This window comes from Zonotrichia albicollis, chromosome 7, assembly GCF_047830755.1.
Source record: "Zonotrichia albicollis isolate bZonAlb1 chromosome 7, bZonAlb1.hap1, whole genome shotgun sequence".
NCBI classification, from domain to species: Eukaryota; Metazoa; Chordata; class Aves; order Passeriformes; family Passerellidae; genus Zonotrichia; species Zonotrichia albicollis.
Genome location: NC_133825.1, coordinates 22,487,159 through 22,501,420, shown reverse-complemented (window position 1 = coordinate 22,501,420; position 14,262 = coordinate 22,487,159). Strand labels below are relative to the sequence as shown.

Here is a 14,262-nt window from a genome sequence, read left to right as displayed (position 1 = left end):
ATGCAGATTGGCCATTTCTTCCCATTTGCCCTTCCTGTATTTGCAACACAGAGTTCAAGGGGAAATAATAATAGTAATCATCATCATCATCATCATCATCTATTAGTCATATAGGATAGTACTCAAGGGAGAATTTCCAGAAGAAATTTACTGAAAGATAAGTTTCTACTTCTTTATTTACCACAACCACATCCTCTATATCTACATTATTAACTACATCCAGAACAGAGATGAAAGATAGTATTACAATTTATTTAGTAGTGAGAATCCATTTATAACAGAGCAAAAAAAAAAAAAAAGGATTTAGTGAATTATAAATAGCCTTCAAAAAAAAAATCAATCAGTCTTGGCTACAGACTCCCCCAGGGAAAGCATCTGATACACCCACAGACGTAATGGAGTGGTATGCTGACGGTCAAGGGCAAAACCTGACCCTCAAGGCCAAATTTATTATCAAGGAAAAATATGTTTTCATGATCAAAATAAATTAAATCCTTAGAGATATGTATCCTCAGTCCTAAAGAAACAGTTGCACCTACATTTGTGCTATTGCAAGGAAACTTTTAACTTCTGTGTTTTAGACCCTCATGAAAGTGCTCAGAACAGCACTGCCTTTTGCATGAATGTTTACAGTGATGAGGGAGAGACGATGGAGTTTCCCCCTTCCCCTTTCCCGCCTTGGTATGGAGGCTGAACTGGCTCACTTAATCCCTGCTTTCAGGAATCAAGGCAAGCCATATCACATAATATCTTTCTTGCCATTGGGAGACTTATTGCCACACACTGTGAAAAATAAGCAGAGCAGTGAGGTTAGAAAACTGACTTGAGAAGGTTCCAGGTACACTCCCACTTCCAAAAGGCTCAGCAGCACAGGGATGCAACACTCTATTATGTACCTTTGAGCTGCTTCCGACCTTTGGCCAGAGCATTCATCCACTTCAGAACCTCAGGATTGGAAGTCTTGTCACCATGAGAAGGCTGAATGCAAAGGAAAATGTAAAGAATGTAAAGAAAGAGAAGGAACTGACAGTTAAAGGATCAAACAGATAAAACCCTCCCTACCCCCAGCGTGCTACAAAATGTCCGTAGTTCTGACTGCACTCTATCAGAGCCATGCAGAGCATCTGGCTCAAGCATGGCATTAATTTGTCATGGCTTATCTCTCCCCATTGTGACACAGTGCCACAAGGATCTGAGTGTTTTCTCTAAACCCAAAAAGGACAGCAATGAACATTTCAATCTCTGACTAATTGGGTAAATAACTTCGGTGACTTCAAAAGGATTGATCAAATACCTAATTTTAGTCAAGTTCCTAAGTGATTTCCAGAATGGTAACTGAAGCTCTCTGTCCTTTGCAGGAATAAGCTCTTACCATAAGACTGGGATTCTCTTGGGAAACAGCATTTTCAGAATTTCAACTGACCTGCTTAATTAATCAAATGAAAAATCCTGTGCAAGAGTGATTTCAAAATAAATAAACAACAAAGGCTTTGTAGATCAGGGGTTATTTTGCATTTAGAAATTGTCTGCAAATTAAAGTGAATTTACACAAAACTCAGATATATAAAATTGCAAAATAGTTTCGCAAAATCAAGCTTCTGAAATAATTTCTTTTCTGACCATATTGTGAGGGTTGTTTAGGTATGAAATTGTCCTCCTAGGAGCATATGATGCCAACCGTGCACAAGATTTTGGCCATTACCAGAATTAAAAGGTAATATATCATTTGCTTAATTTTAATGCAGTCAGAAAATGTCACAAACTTGACTGATTTGTGTTGTGCACCTCCTTAGCATCAGGTATGTTTTAATATTCTTATACTGCACAACTCCCAGCACAGCACTCACCACTGACCTCAAACAACCCCCACAAGTTTTATTTCTCTGATTTTTACCATCAGCTTGTACAAAGCCCAAGGCTTTGGATATTCACAGGAGCCTGCCTGAATGAAGGGATCTGCACAGCAGAACTAGTTTCCAGGCAAATGACTCCTACAAAGCAAATAAGTAGCTTTTCACCTTTTGCACAATTTTGTTTCACAAGCCTGTCAGCCATGTTTCACTGATTCACACTTCTCAAAGATGGAAATTTTGCAACAAAGGTAATTCAAAGAAAATTAAAAGTCTCAGAACTACTGCATACACTGAAAGATGCTGAAAAGCTATTCATTGAAGTTTTTCCTATTTAATTTTACCAGAAATACCATATCTCACATTGTCTGAATAAGTTTAAATACACTGGGATTCTTGCCTCCCTCTTGGAGTATTTACCTTTTCAAATATTGTCTTACCAGGTATTTTTTTTCTTGCTCAAACTTTTCTTCATACTTCCTAATTTTTCTCTTGAGGCTCTGAAGATGCTTGGTAAGCTGTGTTACTGTCTGTGGTTCTTTGCAGTCTTCACAGCTACACCTGGAAGAACTTCTTGGCCTGCAAAAGCCAAAAGCAGAGTTATGGGATCTAAGAGCTATAATGGCCCTGCCTTGTTTTCAGGCACACTTAACACTTAGCATTTCAGAATTCATTGCTATTCTATTCTTTCACTGGATAGAGACAACTTAGTTTTATAAAGTAAGCATAAAAATAATTGCTTTTGCTTGAAGGTACCCCTAGAGTATTCTAATGGGTTCACCATCTGTCTTTCATTCTCTCTTTTTTTTAATTAATTGTGGGATTTCTGAATATATTTCAAAAAATTAATCTACTAGGCAAAAGCCTGATCCAGTATTTACATTTAACACCCACACCTTTATTCACAAATCTCTCAAGTATAACAGGAGACTGTAGTGACATGATTTATAAAAGTAAGCTCAGGGAGTTCTTCATTACTGGAAATGAACATTATCATTTGGAAGACAGTTTAGTTTCTGATTATTTACAGTTACAAGTCAATAGAGTTGATTATTATCCATATGCAGCTGAAGCTAAAGTTCTGCATATCAGCTTTTAAGAAAGTTTGATTTCTCTCTGAGACTCACAGCTTCGTTTCTGGAAATCACATACCTGGATTGGTCATATGCTTTATGTCACTGTCACCCCTTATCAGTGACTCAAGCTGCTGCTCAGTTACAGCTGAATTTTTTAGTATTATACCTAGAGACCCCTCTCTATCTCGTGCTCACTCATCATTCTAATAACCAACATTTAAAACTGTCCTTGCTAACTGTAATTAACAAAGACTTCAAAAAAAATATTGTACAGTGTTATGGCTGAGGAAACACTAGTTCCTATTTCTGGTGTTGCAAATCATCCACTTCAAAATACACCACAAAAAAACATTTGCTTTTTATTACATAGCAACAACTGAAAAAAACCCATGAAGAGTCAAAGGTTGTGAATTGCAGAAAAAGTCTTAAAAATGCATAAGAATTAAAATAGATTTTCTTACATCATGAAAGGTTGAGCACTTGGTGGAGAAGGGGCAGACTCTGTGTCTAGGTTAAATCTCTGGCTTTGGCTAAAGATAGAGCAGCGTGGTGACAGGAGAGGATTGTCTCCATCTGTGATGTGATACAGCAGTCGGCTGGTCCCTAGCGAGTGATGCTCCTGTGGGCTGCTCTCCATGTCATTCTGCCAGTCCCTGTGCGCTGGCACGGGCTCTAGAAAGAAAGGATAAATCACTGAGGACTGAGGGGCACTCACATGGGGTACAGCTACCTAGGTCAATAAAAACTTGTCTTTACAGAAGTATTCCAAGCATGAGTATTCAAAGTGAGCAGCAAACAGATCAGCAAAGTGTTGCATGCAGGGTGGACACAGCACTGAGGATGAGAAAACAGAAGTACTGCCACTGGCTTCACATAAATCCTTTCTGAGTTCCACAGGAGGAGGTGGATGGGTGTATTTATAAACTATGAAGTAAAGATGGAGAGTTTCCCAGAATAGAAGCATTACTTGTATTTTCATAGATCTGTTTGCTTTTGAAAGCCACTTTCCTGAAGAAGACGATGGCTGCCCACAATAAGTTTAATTTCTTGATTTTCATTTAGTCCCTTGGTGAAGAGAAAGGAAGGTCAAAAATATAATATGTCCTGGTGGTAAAAACCTCCAGGGCTGCTTGCACATCCTGCAGAATTTTGTTGGGCAACAGTAACATAACCTTGGCTCAAAGAACACAAGATATGAAAATAACAACCACCACCAAGAACATTCAGTTTATTTACTCAAGGTCATGGACAGTGGCTGCTCCTTGGAGGAGTCATGCTTGTGGTACTAACAATGCTTGTGGTGTTAACAATGTCTTGGACTGTAAATTCAAACCTCACCACAGTTGCTTAAAAGGTAAAATTTGTTTTATAATGATGGTCAAGCTAGAAAAAGTAGGAATTGATGAAACTCCTCACACTGGTTCTGTTTATAGCTAACATGAAAAATAATGGCACATTACAGGGCCTATCTAGGGACCATCAGGGGTTCATCTTCCTGTACTCTACCTGAGTCCATTGAAGGGAATATTCAATATTCAATATTGAATCTTCTTCCTCACCCTCAGTAGGTGAAATGCATGATGATGATCAAACCTAATCAATATTTTTGCTATCAGATGATTGAGATTTAATGCAGAATATACTTTCTAGGGAGAAACTCCATAATCTCAAAGAAGTTCTTGCCTAAAATTTTTTCTCCTTTGCTTTGCTAAAGCAAAGTTTGTGCCCTGACTCAGATTCTCCTACAGCAGTTTCCATAGTACATTATATTTTGCACCATCTGCATTATTTTCTTTTTTTTTCTAAGCCCATTCATATATACAGCTTTTTAATTAATATCTATTATTTTGCATTTCCAGGCAGCATGTGTGTCATTCTAATAAGTATTATATTTGCCATATATCATGCATTCTAATACATTTCACAGAATCTTTTTATTCAATGGAAGCCTGAAATTGCCCTGAAAAACAACTGTGCATGAGTTTACTCACAGAAGAACTGGCAGGTTTAGGTAAATTCTTTTACCTTCACTTTCGATTTTCTGCTTTGGACATGGGACATCACATTCCCATGCTGAGTGAGTATTTTTTCCAGAATTTGAATGGAACCTTTGTAGTACATTTTTTTGCCCTCTTCCCAACTAATACCAAAACTGCAAATCCCTATTGCTACAATGTGGCAGTGGTGAAAACCAGGTCTGAATGGAACCCTTCAAAAAAAACCCAACCCTATATTTCTCTAAAAAAATAGAAATTACAATGGCTTAAATATAATTATATTGGACACTATCCAACTGCTTTTGCTTTACAAACAACAAAAAAAATCCTATTTTATATTGTATAATCACAGTTTAGTCTGTGAAGCAAAAGTTACACAACTCTTGTATTTACAAGCTCATCTACTCTTACCAGCATCAACAATTGGAATTATGTTAAGCATTTTCACAAGGAGACAATGTAGTTGATTAATTCTAACCTTGCATCCTTCCTCTAAGTACTTGATCCTCTGTAGGTCAGATTCAGCTCTCCAAGATACCACAGCAACACGCAAATCTCCTAAACCTTGTATGAGATTGTGGTGGTTTGACCAGGAAGGAGTGGGAATTTTGGGAAGCTGTGGTCAAACCAATGAAGGTTTTGGGTTTGAGACTGGCACCTGGTGTAGCCAGTGGGGTTTGGACACACCTCCGAGAATACACAGGGGTTAAAAGCAGGGCACTGCCCTTGGCACTCCCTCTTTTTGGACATCGCGGCGAGGAGGCCAGATCTCTCCCCCCGCCCAGCCCGCTGCTGCTGGGCGGGGGAGGAGCGGCCATGCGGTAGGCCCGGGGCCTGGACAGAGGTGGGGGTTGAGGGGCTTTCAAGGATGGAAGGGTGGAGGAGCCCCAAGAGACATCGAGACATCGGGCAGCCAGCCCCCCCCCCCCCCCCCCCCCAGGAGAGCAGCCAGCCAGGAGGAGAAGGGGGGAGGAAGACTGCCCGGCCGGAGCGGCAGCGTGTGGGCAGCGTGCGTGGGAGTCGCTCCGGGACCGACAGAGACTGAAAACTTTTAACCCTTCCTTGCATGATTGGGGCCTTGCAAAAATGCTAATCCTCCTCGAAGCTGAATAAGAAGGGAGATAGGAGATGAGATAAGACAAGGACCTGGCCCGAAGAATGTGGAGATGATTGGATGGGGAGAGATGATTTGGAGTGGCCTTTTGGCTGGACTTTTTCTTGTAGCCATGGACTCAGTTGTTCCTGTGACACAGACTGCATTTAGGGGGAGGCAGTGCCTCAAAACCAGGAGGGTTCATTCGTGAGGACCCCCCGGCCCCAGGGGGTTGGAAAAATATGGGGGGGACAGATGTCCCAAAAGCAGAGACTGTGCCTCTTTGGAGTGAGACAAGGCATCCTTGAAAGACAACCCTAAAAGCAGCTCTGGCCATGTCTCAGTGGTGAGAGCACTGGGCATGGAAGGAACATGTCACAAGCGGCAAAAGGACTTTTTTTTTCCGGGCGGTGCCGAAGTGACAAGGAAGCATCCGAGGTTTCAGTGTGTTTCCAGGAGAAGCCTATGGAACAAGAAGGACTCCTTTCCTCTTCATGAACTGCAGTTTGAGTATACTAAAGTGTCGTGCCGGGCTGGGCAGTTGGTGTTTTTGAGAGAATGTATTGGATTGAGAAAGTCAGGGAGTGGGGAGGAGGAAAGTGGTTTTGTAAGGTTTTCAATTCTTTTCTTCTTTTTCCTTATGGTCTTTCCCTATTTTCCTGTAGTTTAAGTAATAAAATGTCCTTTATGTTTAAGTTGGAGCCTGTTTTGCTTATTCCTGGTCACATCTCACAGCAGACACCAGGGTGAGGAATTTTCATGGGGGGCACTGGCCCTGTGCCAGGCTCAAACCATGACAGAGATTCAAATCCTTCCTCAGAGAGACCCCAGGAAGGCACCTGGGAAAGGCAGGGGTGGAGCACTGAGCAGTCCTGGGCAATCATGGACACTGACAACAGGCAGTGACAATGGCTGGAATAATTGGTGTTCTGCAACAAAAGTGTTCCCTCTTCCCTTACCCTGTAAAATTTTTTTAAATTAATACCTTTGTTTGGGTTTTGATCTGTTGTTGTTGCTGGGTTGTTTTTTGCTGAAGAACAGTATTGTCAGTGAGAAGAACCTGGCTTCCCTTGCTTTAATTTCACCATCTTCGAACTTCAAGAAACACATAATCACTGGGAAATAGGTCAACTAAGAACAATTGCACGGTTTTTCATGTTCTGTTATTACAAGGAATAAGTATTAAGTAGCAGTGCCCTCACTGTGAAAGGAAAATGATGTGATAAAAAGATCAGCTAGTCTGTGTTTGATAAGTGAAGGAAATAACTTTCCAACATTTGAACTCTAACTTCCTGTGGACCTAAAAATGTCCTTCATGCAGGAGACAGCCTGTACCACTGCTAAACCATATGGTGACAGACATTTGCTGCTCCTCACATCTACAGCCAGACAATTTCATAGGCGCAGCCCAGGCTCAGAAATTGAAGAAATGCACAGGTTCAAGACTAAGCACTCCTGGAAGATAAATACACAGGAAAAGGAGGGCTGGTGCAGCTCCAGTGTAAAACCAAGCACACAAAGTTCAAGGAGGTTCTTTTATTCTGCTAGCAAACAGAAGGAAGACAACCTGCAAGTTTATAATTTGGGAATATTTCCTAAAGGCCAGGGCACTTTCATTTCCTTGGCCTTCTGACAGCAAGGCTTGAATACTCGTGCAACTTTGCTATGGCCCAAGAAAGAGTTTAGTTTCAACTCTACTAGAAGTGCATTAAATTACTACCAAATAGTCAGAAGTGGTCAGCAAATAATTCGGACTGATTAATTTCAGTGCCACAACTACTGAAATAGTAGGACATCTCAGGGTGATAACACTTAAGGCCATCATCCTGATTCTAGTTCTGTGTAGATCCTAAACAAGACACTAAATATTATCCTAAGAGTAGCCCATGAACTGACCAAAATTCTACTTGTCTTCATGTATCTTGTCTAATTTTAGCCTCTATTTTTTCCAAAACTGGGAATTAAAGCCACCTCTACCCAAGCAAGTAACTTGCCCCTTTTAGCATCTATTCCATCCTATCTACTCCATGCAGCTTAGCACTGACAGGAGAACACCACAGGAATTAAAGCCAAATTCTAGTGTCTGATAATCTGCAGCATGGTTCAACAGGTGGACTTCATATGACAAGTCCTATGGTACAGGCTTGTATTTATGCCTGTGATATTCTTCAAGTGAAACAATAATACACAGAAATCTCTTGTATAGAAAAAATAATATTCAGATGTAGTGTGCTCAGTCCTAAACACATTACATCTGGGAATATCTCTATCAGAATTTTTAATTTAAAAGTCATTTAGAAGTCATTTCCTGTAGTTAGGTTCAGCTGCTCATTGCTGCAGGCACTTATGTGGTGTAATCTCATATTCAAAAGTACAGAAATTGCACCCTACTTTTCTATAATTCCCCCTTTAAAAAACTAACTTAGGTACCCATCCCAACTCTTTACAGACTCACTTTGGCAACTCTAATTCAGCTCTCACATATTCAAAAGTAAACTGGAAATTGCTGACTTTTCTCAGAGATAATTTACTGCTCATCCCCTTAAAATTGGCATCCTGTGGCACCCTGTCATCTTACTAGACTGTTGTATCTTCAGTCTCCATCCATATGATGTACACTTTCTAAAATTTGTTGATTGAAAGGATTGTGTTAATTTTCCCATATCCACTGAGGAAAGGCTGATAACTAAAGATGGGACATGCACGGCACATCCTCTAGAAACTCTTCCCAGCCTGGTACAAATCCCCGGACTTCCAGCCAAGGTGGAGCTCAAATAGCCAATAGTGCCATGTGACAGCTCAATGCATCAGAAGATTTCAGCAGTAATTTAAGAGACAGAATTAGGACCAGCTCTGTCTGTGCTAAATGGCAAGTTACTAAAAATGCCACAAACCACAAAGCAGATGTTAACAGGAATGAGGGCATGTTAAAACCCATTAAATAGATAAGCTTTAACTAAAGCATGAGTTTGAACTGCTGGAGTGGCAGAGCATGCTCCGAAACTGTGCAAGAAAAATGCTACATCATGCAACATTTCCCCATGTGGCTGCAGAGGGGAAATGGGAGTAGAGAGAGGATTGGAAGCAGCAGTCACCACCAGCATAAATAAAAAGAAAATCTAATCAAAACAGCAAAAAATAATTAAGGGGAAACAATTAAGAACCATACTAACAATGAATTATGAAACCACCAGAGCAAAATAATGCAGCAAACTACTGGGAAAGGAGTCCTTTCCACCCTGACACAAAGGAAAGGAGTCAGTGCAGATTTTGGGTGAGCTGCAGAATGTCTTTTCCTGTGCAGCACACAAATGAGACCTGTTTCTGCTTCAGATCCCCATGAAGGTTAGCCCCAGTCCAGGCTCCATAGCCGTGTTCAAGAGCTATTAAAGTATTTGCCTGGCTGGACTAACACACCCTCTTTTTAAAAAGAAAACAAAACCAGGACATTTAGCATTTTTAGATTCCTTCATCTTCATAATAATTTTATTTTTACATGCATCGTTCCTTGATTTTTCCAGTGCCAACCTCAAACTTTGAAATTTTTTAAGTAAAACACTATAATTCGTGTAATACTATAATTTTTTTTTTGTCAATAACCTAATGTTATTTCTTGCTGAAAATGCTGAGCAAGCAGCTCCTAAAATAAGTTCTTCTTAACCCAGAATTTTTTTCTGACATGAAACAATTGCAAAGGGATTACTGACCTACCTGCCTTAATTTGAACCATACATGGTGCACGACTTAGGTATTTGTGTATTCATGTCACTTGTCTGTGAGATGTATTAGTCACACTGCCTTTGACCTATTTTTCACGAGCAGTGACTCCTCTTCTATTGAGCATCACGACTCTGCCAGCCCTGTGACTACAAGCCATGAATTGACAAAAACAGTGCTGAACCTTAGGGCTATTTATTTCTCTATTGAGGGAAGAGGGAGAGATAACACACCACAGTTTGCCCAGCTGGGTAATAATACAGGATCATGAATGATTAAAATCCACATGCTGTAAAACTCACCTTCGCTATCTCTCTGCTGATGCATTAAATTAAAATCAATAATAGGAGAAATGAAGTGATATTGCTCTGACAAAAAGAATGACAAAAATAGAATTACATGATATGGCAGGTGATCTCACACAATACAGACATAGGAAGTAAAGAGAGTAAATTTACTTGGGGAAAAATAACAGATTAAAACTAAAAAATAAAATAATTTGGATTCTTAAAAACTCTCTAAAAAGGAAAATTCCCTCTCAGAAAACAGGACAGTTACAGCTGTTAATTTCCATTCTTTTAACAGGTATCACCCCTTTTTACGTTACACAGCGTTTGCGGGAGGAAATGGTGCTTTGCATTAGCTCTGCACTGTTTCCCAGAGGGCTGCAAGCCTGATTTTAAAGTGCAAGTCACAAGGCTTTTTTATAATTGCAAATGAGAGCACATCATGGCACGCTGGCTTACCTCCACAACTGGCCCCATCAGCTTGCACACTGCTGTGGGCTGGAGAAGGGGCTGTGTCCTTGGGCGCCGGCAGCTGGGGAGTTTCCTCCTGGGCTGGCAGAAACGCAGAGCACAGATCAGTTTCCAGGGCTTGCAGCTTCAACAAAGAATTCTGCAGACAAAAGCAGAACATTGGGCTGGGTAGAGAACAACGGGGATCAGCAATTGCTCTTCAACTCCCGGAGCCCATCGGCAGCGCCTGCAAAGGGGTGTTCCACTGCCAGCTCCAGGAGGACGTGGGGGAGCAAACGTGCACTATTCCATGAGTTTCTTGACTCCTGGTTATTTAAGTCCCAATTTACATGGATTATTCATGACACGTGGGAAAGATGACTTTGTCAGCAAGAGGCGATTTATTCCAGGCAGCCAAGCTGAGATGGTGTCCCTCCTCTTGGGCTTGAAGCAATACATTAAGGAAGTATTTCATTCATTGGGCTGACATCACGATCTGATGACATTATGTCCCTCCCCATTTACCATTCATAAAAAATCAAATCTCCCTCTCCAGCCTGTGAGTGCAGTGCACAGCAGTGAACAAAGACTTACTGACAACACGATCACTCAAGGGATTCTTGGGAGAGATATTTTTTTTAATTGGCTGTTTTAGAGATACTTCATTATGTAGACAGGGCTTTTATGAGGGCTGCTGCCAGTTCTACAGGGCAGTAGATCATTTGTGATCCGCTGCAAAGGTAAAATCAACACATCATTGTCACTGGCTGCAGGCAAATCAATGACAGGGACAGTTATGTGCCACCTCACTTCCAGCCTCTGTGCCATGCGTGGTCCAGCTCTGATCTGAACTTTTAATGCTGCATGCAGCACTGAGCTGCACAATCTGACACAAGCATCTCGCTGTGATGGAAATGCTGTGAAAGCCCTAATCACCATCTGACTGGGCAAAATGAGTCACTCCCCACACCCCACGCATCCAGCTCCCCCATCTCAAGGGAAATACAGCTCAAAACATAAAACAAAACCACACAAGGCTGTCCTAATAACCACACAGCTGGCGCACACAGAATGTACGTATTACATTAAGTCACTCAAGTGATGCATATTTATGAAGGACATTTTCTAAAGAAAATAATCTGAGATGCAAAAAAAAAAAAAAATCCTCAAATTTATACCCTGAAAAGTCTTTCCCTCAGTGTGTCAAACACCTGAAACCAATTTATTGATTCATTTAATGAAAAATGAATTGATTTATTGGCCTGATTTCCTTTGTGTGACAACACATCACCTACGTGACAAGTAGTTTATTACATCTTTCCATAATTTTTGTTGTAAGGCACTCCTTTTGTAAAACTAAAGATAACTTTTGGTTAAAAAAAAATCAGCTTGGTTGTCTGAGAAGATCAGGGATGACTTTCTGCCTTTATCCTTTCATCCCTTTTATAAAATTCAGGAAAATCATAGAAACCTTCTTGCCCCTAAAAGCTTTCAGGGAGCAGTGCATTTCCTTGTCAAGCAAAGGATGCTGACTTGCATCATACATATGGCACTGTTTTGGGAAATCCTCATTTCCCATTGTCTGTCATCCCAACTAAACCCAAAAAAAGTGGCTGTGAAATTATCACAGACAGGCAGAATTTTACAGTCATTAATGTCATCTAGCAAAAGATGACAGTTTGTACCTGTTACAAACCAGTGAGGACTCTGATGACAGCATGGACCTTACCAGGAGAACAGCTGAGGAAAATTAGGGAGAACACAGATGACAACCCAGAGGATGTGCCAATAAGGAAAATGTAAGTGAATGCCTGATAAAAGGACTTAACCTTCATGGACTATTACTTCAAGCATTTGACAAGAAAAATCCCATTTCAAGAAAACACATTCACTTTGTATCACTATTCCTTATGACACATTGATATTTATGGGAAGTTCAGTGTAAAAGCATTCTCACAGACTACATTGTTAAACACTGCATTTCAGCAATGCTTATGCTGTTATTCACCAGCTGGTTTATATTCGGTCACTCTAAATGATATTTTTTACCCATCTGGGGAAGGTGGGTGGATGGCAGGCAAATTTCCAGCCACTGCCAAAACACTAAAAAAAATCACATAATAATGATAATAGAAATACCTTATCTATTTTCATGAGTGTGCCCTTGACAGGGATTTGAGAAAAACACTAAATAGCTTTGATTGTCTTGATGTTACCAGGGAGATGATGAATCTGGAGTGTACCACCAACCCCATTTTATCCTCAACCACAGCAGAGTGCTACAGCACTGCCACACTGCACTGTCCAGGAAAAAGTCACCACAAATTAACAGGAAACGTGGCAGGAGACACAGCTAACAGCAAAGGCCAGCACATCTGGCTGTGGAGGAGAAGCAGCCTGTGCACATGCTGCTCACAGCTCTGCCATGGCCAGACCTGTCCCCAGGGCCTGCCTGGGCCACCTCTGCTCATGGCTGGTCAAAGGAAGTTGCTAAACATGTTAGAAGCCAGTGCAAACAGCTGAAACACACAGAGGGAAAAGTCAGGCCATGGTGGGCATCATCACCAATTTGAGAATGCCCCTACATGGAAATCCAGTATGACAGAAGTAATTTAAGATGTGGTGTCCTATACCAGCTAAGATCTCAGTTCAAATACTTCAGGTATGGTGTTCATTCCAGGTTCATTATGGTGCCTAACATGAGGTTTTCTGATGCAGTAATTCCTGATCCATGCTAATGCAAATGAAAGGACATATTGCAATCTCAAACGGATCCATACATTGCACTGGAAAAAAATAACCATATTGTTTTCTCTTAAGAAGAGTATCCCAAAAATTTGAAAAAGAAGCAGTTATAATTGTCTTGGATGAAGGTTTCTTATCTCTTCTTATGTCCTCTTAAAGCAACCGACAATTCAAAGATCCTAAGCTAAGCCGATTCCCCTAGTGAAGAAGCATTGTACCTTATTACAAATAATGATAAAATGAAGATATTTATAGGAAGTCAGAGAAAAACAGGAAGAGAAACAGTGTAGTCCTTCTCAGCCATTTGTTATTTTTGATAATACTTTAAGAAAACACAGTCACTGACATGCCATAGCCTTTGCTGGAGAAAGCACAGTACAAAAGGAATGCCACTCCCAGAGGAAGCTCAGCCTGTAGTAGAGACACCTTCTCTACAAACTGAGCCAGGACCCACTGATCATCACTCCTTCCAAACAGTGATTGTTGAAAAGGAAGAGGGGAGGCCTTAGGGTAAGGAATTACTGAGATAACAGAAAATCTCTCACATCTAGATGAATGCCACACAGTGTTATATCCCTCTGGAAAGTGGGATACTGAAAGAGCAAATTCTCCCAGTTCATCACCAAAATGCTGTGGCACTGAGAGGCAGTACCCTGGCACGGCACAGGGCCATGCCCAGCAGGATCAGCACTGAGGGATGGGTTGGTCAGCATGTCAAGGAGGCCATAGCCTGACAGGAGACAATGTGACAAATGAGAGCCCTGCCCCTAGAAAGAATTAATTTCCCAGATAAAGGATTACCATTATCAGCATCCTTTGTCTCATTCTTGTGGACACCAAGGGTTTGATAAATTGGGCTGAGGGAAGCTGAGGGAAAAGGAAAGGACCCAGGTGTGCCCCAGCCATGAGCTCTGCTCAGACTCAGCCAGGAGGCTGACAGCCAAGGTGAGGAGCAAAGCCCAGGCTTGGTGCTTCCTGCATAAACTGATATCACCCTGACCCTCACACAGTGCTCCTGAAGGAAAGGATGCCTGCAGCCTGCCCCTG

General features: G+C 41.1%; 1 protein-coding gene across 7 annotated transcripts in view; it reads right to left on the bottom strand.

Moving 5' to 3' along the window:
- The window catches only part of FAM13C (family with sequence similarity 13 member C), a 114,457-nt gene that overhangs the window by 11,539 nt on the left and 88,656 nt on the right, over nt 1–14,262 (bottom strand). For 5 of the 7 annotated variants that reach the window (XM_014267762.3, XM_074544650.1, XM_005488046.3 and 2 more), the window contains 5 exons: nt 10,480–10,630; nt 10,036–10,101; nt 3,388–3,598; nt 2,291–2,429; nt 897–978 (listed from right to left, as the gene is read on the bottom strand). In XM_014267762.3, the coding sequence (XP_014123237.3) occupies nt 897–978; nt 2,291–2,429; nt 3,388–3,598; nt 10,036–10,101; nt 10,480–10,630 (649 nt within the window). The remainder of the gene's footprint in view (nt 1–896; nt 979–2,290; nt 2,430–3,387; nt 3,599–10,035; nt 10,102–10,479; nt 10,631–14,262) is intronic. The other 2 variants (XM_014267764.3, XM_005488047.3) reach the window with 1 other exon arrangement.